Source organism: Lynx rufus, unplaced genomic scaffold (assembly GCF_022079265.1).
Source record: "Lynx rufus isolate CCGP_SWC_20201006 ecotype Redwood Valley unplaced genomic scaffold, mLynRuf1.p SCAF_4, whole genome shotgun sequence".
Lineage (NCBI taxonomy): Eukaryota > Metazoa > Chordata > Mammalia > Carnivora > Felidae > Lynx > Lynx rufus.
Genome location: NW_025814856.1, coordinates 6,335,275 through 6,340,933, shown reverse-complemented (window position 1 = coordinate 6,340,933; position 5,659 = coordinate 6,335,275). Strand labels below are relative to the sequence as shown.

Below are 5,659 nucleotides of genomic sequence, written 5' to 3'. Positions count from 1 at the left end.
CTTTCTTGAGGGTTTTTATCAAGAAAGAATGCTGTATTTGGTCAAATGCTTTCTCTGCATCTATTGAGAGGATCACGTGGTTCTTGTCCTTTCTTTTACTGATGTGATGTATCACATTGATTGTTTTGCAGATATTGAACCAGTCCTGCAACCCAGGTATAAATCCCACTTGGTTGGTGAAAAATTCTTTGAATATATTGTTGGATCCAGTTGGCTAGTATCTTGTTGAGGATGTTCATCAGGAAATGGATCTGTAGTTCTCCTTTTTATAGGGGGTCTTTGTCTGGTTTTGGAGTCAAGGTAATGCTGGCTTCATAGAATGAGTTTGGAAGATTCCCTTTGATTTCTATTTTTTGGAACAGCTTCAAAATAGTAAGTGTTAACTCTAAATGTTTGGTAGAATTACCCTGGAAAGCCATCTGGCCTTGGACTTTTGTTTTTGGGGAGATATTTGATTACTAATTTGATGGTTTTTACTGGTTATGGTCTGTTAAAATTTTCTATTTCTTCCCGTTTCAGTTGTGGTAGTTTATATGTTTCTAGGAATTTTTCCATTTCTTCCAGATTGCCCATTTTATTGGTGTATAATTACTCACAATATTCTCTTATTATTGTTTTTATTTCTTCTGTGTTGGCTGTGATCTCTCCTCTTTCATTCTTGATTTTATTTATTTGGGTCCTTTCCTTTTTCTTTTTGATCAAACTTGCTAGAAGGTTATCAATTTGTGAATTCTTTCAAAGAACCAGCTTCTGGTTTTGTTGATCTGTTGTACTGGTTTTTTGGTTTCAATAGCATTGATTTCTGCTCTAATCTTTATTATTTCCTGTCTTCTGCTGGTTTTGAGTTTTATTTGCTGTTCTTTTTCCAGCTCTTTAAGGTGTAAGGTTAGGTTGTATATCTGAGACCTTTCTTCTTTCTTTAGGAAAGCCTGGATTGCTATATACTTCCCTCTTATGACTGCCTTTGCTGCATCCCAGAGGTTTTAGGCTGTGGTGTTATCATTTTCATTGGCTTCCATCTACCTTTTAATTTCTTGGTTAGCCCATTCATTCTTTACTAGGATGTTCTTTAGTCTACAAGTGTTTGTTGTCTTTTCAAATATTTTCTTGTGGTGGATTTTGAGTTTTATAGCTTGGTGGTCTGAAAATATGCAGTGTGATCTCGATCCTTTTGTACTTGTTGAGGGCTGATTTGTGTCCCAGTATGTAATCTATTCTGGAGAATGTTCCATGTAAACTGCAGAAGGATGTATATTCTCCTGCTTTAGGATGAAATGTTCTGAATATATCTGTTAAGTCCATCTGGTCCAGTGTGTCATTCAAAGCCATTGTTTCCATGTTCATTTTCTGTTTAGATATCTGTCCATTGCTGTAAGTGAGGTGTTGAAGTCCCCTATTATTATGGTATTATCAATGAGTTTCTGTATGTTCATGATTAATTGATTTATATATTTGGGCGCTTCACATTGGGGTCATAGGTGTTTACAACTGTTTGGTCATCTTGGTGGATAGTCCCCTTAATTATGATATAATGTCCTTCTTCATCTCTTGTTACAGTCTTTATTTTAAAATCTAGATTGCCTAAGTATGGCTACCAGCTTCCTTTTGGCGACCATTAGCACGATAGATGGTTCTCCATCCCTTTACTTTCAATCTGATGGTGTCTTTAGGTCTAAAATGGGTGTCTTGTAAACAGCATATAGATGGATCTTGTTTTCTTATCCATTCGGTTACTCTACGTCTTTTATTGGAGCATTTAGTTCATTGACATTTAGAGTAAGTACTGAAAGATATGAATTTATTGCCATTGTGTTGCCTGTAGAGTTGGGAGTTTCTGGTGGTGTTCTCTGCTCCTTTCTAGTCTTTGTTGCTTTTGGTCTTTTTTGTTGTCTTTCATCTTTTCTTGCCTCAGAGAGTCCCCCTTAAAATTTCTTGCAGTGCTGGTTTAGTGGTCACGAACTCCTTTAGTTTTTGTTTGTCTGGGAAACTTTTTATCTCTCCTATTTTAAATTACAGTCTTGCTGGATGAAGAATTCTTGGCTGCATATTTTTCTGACTCAGGACATTGAATATATCCTGCCACTCCTTTCTGGTCTGCCAAGTTTCTGTGGACAGGTCTGCTATGAACCTCATCTGTCTTCCCTTGTAGGTTAAGGACTTTTTTTTTCCCCCTTGCTGCTTTCTTGGTTCTTTCCTTGTCTGTGTACTTTGTGAATTTGACTATGATGTGCTTTGTTGATGGTCGGTTCTTGTTGAATCTAATGGGAGTTCTCTGCATGTCCTGGATTTTGATGTCTGTGTCTTCCCCAGGTTAGGAAAGTTTTCTGCTATGATTTGCTCACATAAATTTTCTACCCCTTTTACTGTCTCTTCATCTTCTGGGACCCCTATGATTCTGACGTTATTCCTTTTTAATGAGTCGCTGAGTTCTCTAATTCTTATATTATGCTCTTTTGCCTTAGTTACCCTCTTTTTTCCTGCTTCATAATTATTGATAAGTTTGTCCTCTATATCACTGATTCACTGTTCTACTTCATGCATCCTTGCTGCCATGGCATCCATTGGAAACTGCAGCTCAGTTATGGTATTTTTATTTCACCCTGACTGGCTTTTATTTCTTTTATCTCTGCAGGAAGGGATTCTAATCTGTTTTCACCCCCAGCTAGTGTCCTTATTATCGTGATTCTAAATTCTTGTTCAGACATCTTGCTTGTATATATATCGATTAAGTCCCCAGCTGTCATTTCTTCCTATCCTTTCTTTTGGGGTGAATTCCTTTGTTTTGTCATTTTGGAAGAAGAAAAAGAATTAATAAAATAAATTTTTAAATTAAAAACAACACAAAAAAAATCAAATAAAGGATGCTAGGTCCTAGGTTGTTTTGGTATGGTTGTTGAAAGAGGCTTGATAGAATAGAAGAAGAAGGGAAAGAAAATAAAGGGAAAAAAAAGGAAAATTTTTGAAAATTTAAAAAAATGAATACAATAAAATAGAATAAAATGAAATGATGAAAGTAAAATGGAATAAAAAATTCACAAAAAAGTAAAAAATATTTTAAAAATATAAAAAGAAGCAGCTCTTCTAAATGTTTAGGATTAGAAATACCTGTAAGCACTTGTACTAATACCAAAGCACTACAAAATGCAGACCAAAAAAACAAAACAAAAACAAACAAACAAAAAGCACCCCAAAGAGCAGTGTCAAACACCAGTGTCAATTTCCCTGAGATTGTGTAATGTTTATATATAATCCTGCATAAAATGAGATAGGATGACAGTATTTTTTAAAAGTTATTTATAGTTTAATGATTGAGAGCTGCATTGTACATGAATCCATCTATGGGGTCACTGATGATGCATGATTTTGTGCATTTATCTAAAATATGTTTATCAAAATTTGAAGTCTACAGTTAAGAGTTATATTTGAAAAGATGTTCAAATTTATTTATTTTGAGAGAGAGAGAGAGAGAGAGAGAGAGAGAGAATTTTAAGCAGGCTTTGTGCTGTCAGCATAGAGTCCAACATAGGGCTTGAACCCATGAACCATGAGATCATGACCGAAATCAGGAATTGGACGTTTAACCGACTGAGCCAACAGGCACCCCTATATTTGAAAAGACTTTAAGGAGACAACACACATATTTGAGTGAACACATATTTCCACTGAGGAGAAAAGTCAGAAAACCAGACAGTGATGAAACCCATGAAGAAAATTAATACACTTTGAAAAACTTTCTGATTGTAAATATTTGACTTTAATTTAGAATGTCAGAGTGTAATTCTAGCAATTACACAGTTTATCAATATCCTAAAGAGAATTTCTTGCACTTATTTGAATAAAATAGGATGCTTCTAAGTGCCCTTTAATTAGAATAATTTTTTCCTTAAAGGGAGAAGAATGTTTCTTATTCAATATATTTCTTTAAAAGAGCATTTTATGGTGATCATGGATTTATCATTTATCTCTAAATGTTCTTGCTCCTCTAACATTCTTCAGCTGAGTATCTTTAAAGTGTGTATAGGAAGAGGGTACCTGGATGGCTCAGTTGTTTGAGTGGCTGACTTGATTTCTGCTCAGATTATGGTCCCAGGGTCATGAGATGGAACCCTGGATTCTCAATCCCACTCCCTCTGCCCCCTCCTCCACTCCTGTGGACTCTGTCTAAAATTTAAAAAAGAGAGAGAAAGAGAGAATAACAGAGAAACGAGTGAGGAAACAGTTCTAAGACAATTGAATTTTAGGCACAGAAATATTGTCGAAGGTACTGGACTGTATGATCCTAAGTGTGAATATTTTCCTTGTGAACTGCTTGAATACACAATATGGACACAGTGCTGAGTGCCCATTGACTTGTTTACTTCCCCCAACCTTCTTTTCTTTTTCAAAAGGTGTCCAAGGTACATAGAACCACAAAATCTAACAAGGGTTTCAGAATTCTTCCTCACGGGACTCTCAGATGATCTAGAACTGCAGCCCCTCCTCTTTGGGCTGTTCCTGTCTATGTACCTGGTCAGCGTGCTCGGGAACCTGCTCATCATCCTGGCCGTCAGCTCTGACTCCCACCTCCACACCCCCATGTACTTTTTCCTCTCTAACCTGTCATTGGCTGACATCGGTTTCACCTCTACTACCATCCCCAAGATGATTGTGGACATCCAAACTCAGAGCAGAGTCATCTCGTATGTGGGCTGCCTGACTCAGATGTCTTTTTTTATGCTTTTTGGATGTTTGGATAGTCTCCTCCTGGCTGCGATGGCATATGACCGGTTTGTGGCAATCTGTCACCCCCTGCGCTACTTGGTCATCATGAACCCTCGCCTCTGTGGCTTGTTGGTTTTGGCATCACTTTTCATCAGCGTTTTGGTCTCCCAGATGCACAATTCGATCGTGTTACAACTTACCTACTTCAAGGATGTGGAAATTTCTCATTTCTTCTGTGATCCTTCGCAACTCCTCAACCTTGCCTGCTCTGACACTTTCACCAATAACATAGTCATGTATTTTGTTGGTGTCATCTCTGGCTTTCTCCCTATCTCAGGGATCTTTTTCTCTTACTATAAAATTGTTTCTTCCATTCTGAGAATCCCATCAACAGGTGGGAAGTACAAAGCCTTCTCCACCTGTGGCTCTCACCTGTCAGTTGTTTGCTTATTTTATGGAACAGGACTCGGGGTGTATCTCAGTTCAGCTGTGTCAACTTCCCCCAGGAAGGGTGCAGTGGCCTCAGTGGTGTATACTGTGGTCACTCCCATGTTGAACCCTTTCATCTACAGCCTGAGGAACAGGGACATCCAAAGGGCCATGCAGAGGCTCCTCAGCAAAACAATCTAATCTCAATACTGTGCTGTCCATTTGGAGTGTAGGTAGGAAAATGCAGCAAAACTAACCTAGACTTGCAAATCCTACCTCTCTCACCATATCATTTTTTTTAGCTGTCATGGCTTTCACCCCTCTCCTTGCTGAACATTTCCATATTGCTTTTTTTCATATGTCTTCAATGGGACAGAGAAAATATTCTGGGGTCCTTTGTATATCATAATCATTGCATGACTGAATCCTATTATATCTGTGGAGATTCTGTGCTTTAGCATTGGTGATCCAAGCATCCCAGAAAGATGAGAGGTTCTCTTTTTATACATTTAAATCACATTTCCCCTGC

The 5,659-nt window shown here is 37.6% G+C and overlaps 1 protein-coding gene across 1 annotated transcript; it reads left to right on the top strand.

Moving 5' to 3' along the window:
• The first annotated feature begins 4,344 nt into the window (after positions 1 to 4,344).
• LOC124523299 (olfactory receptor 18) lies at positions 4,345 to 5,331 on the top strand. Its single transcript, XM_047095162.1, has one exon. The coding sequence runs from the start codon at positions 4,501 to 4,503 to the stop codon at positions 5,329 to 5,331; it is 831 nt and encodes a 276-aa protein (XP_046951118.1). The 5' UTR covers positions 4,345 to 4,500.
• Positions 5,332 to 5,659: the final 328 nt, after the last annotated feature.

What these genes read in the sequence shown, in the direction of transcription:
- LOC124523299 (XM_047095162.1), top strand. Translation starts at nt 4,501, where the DNA reads ATGTACCTGGTCAGCGTGCTCGGGAACCTGCTCATCATCCTGGCCGTC.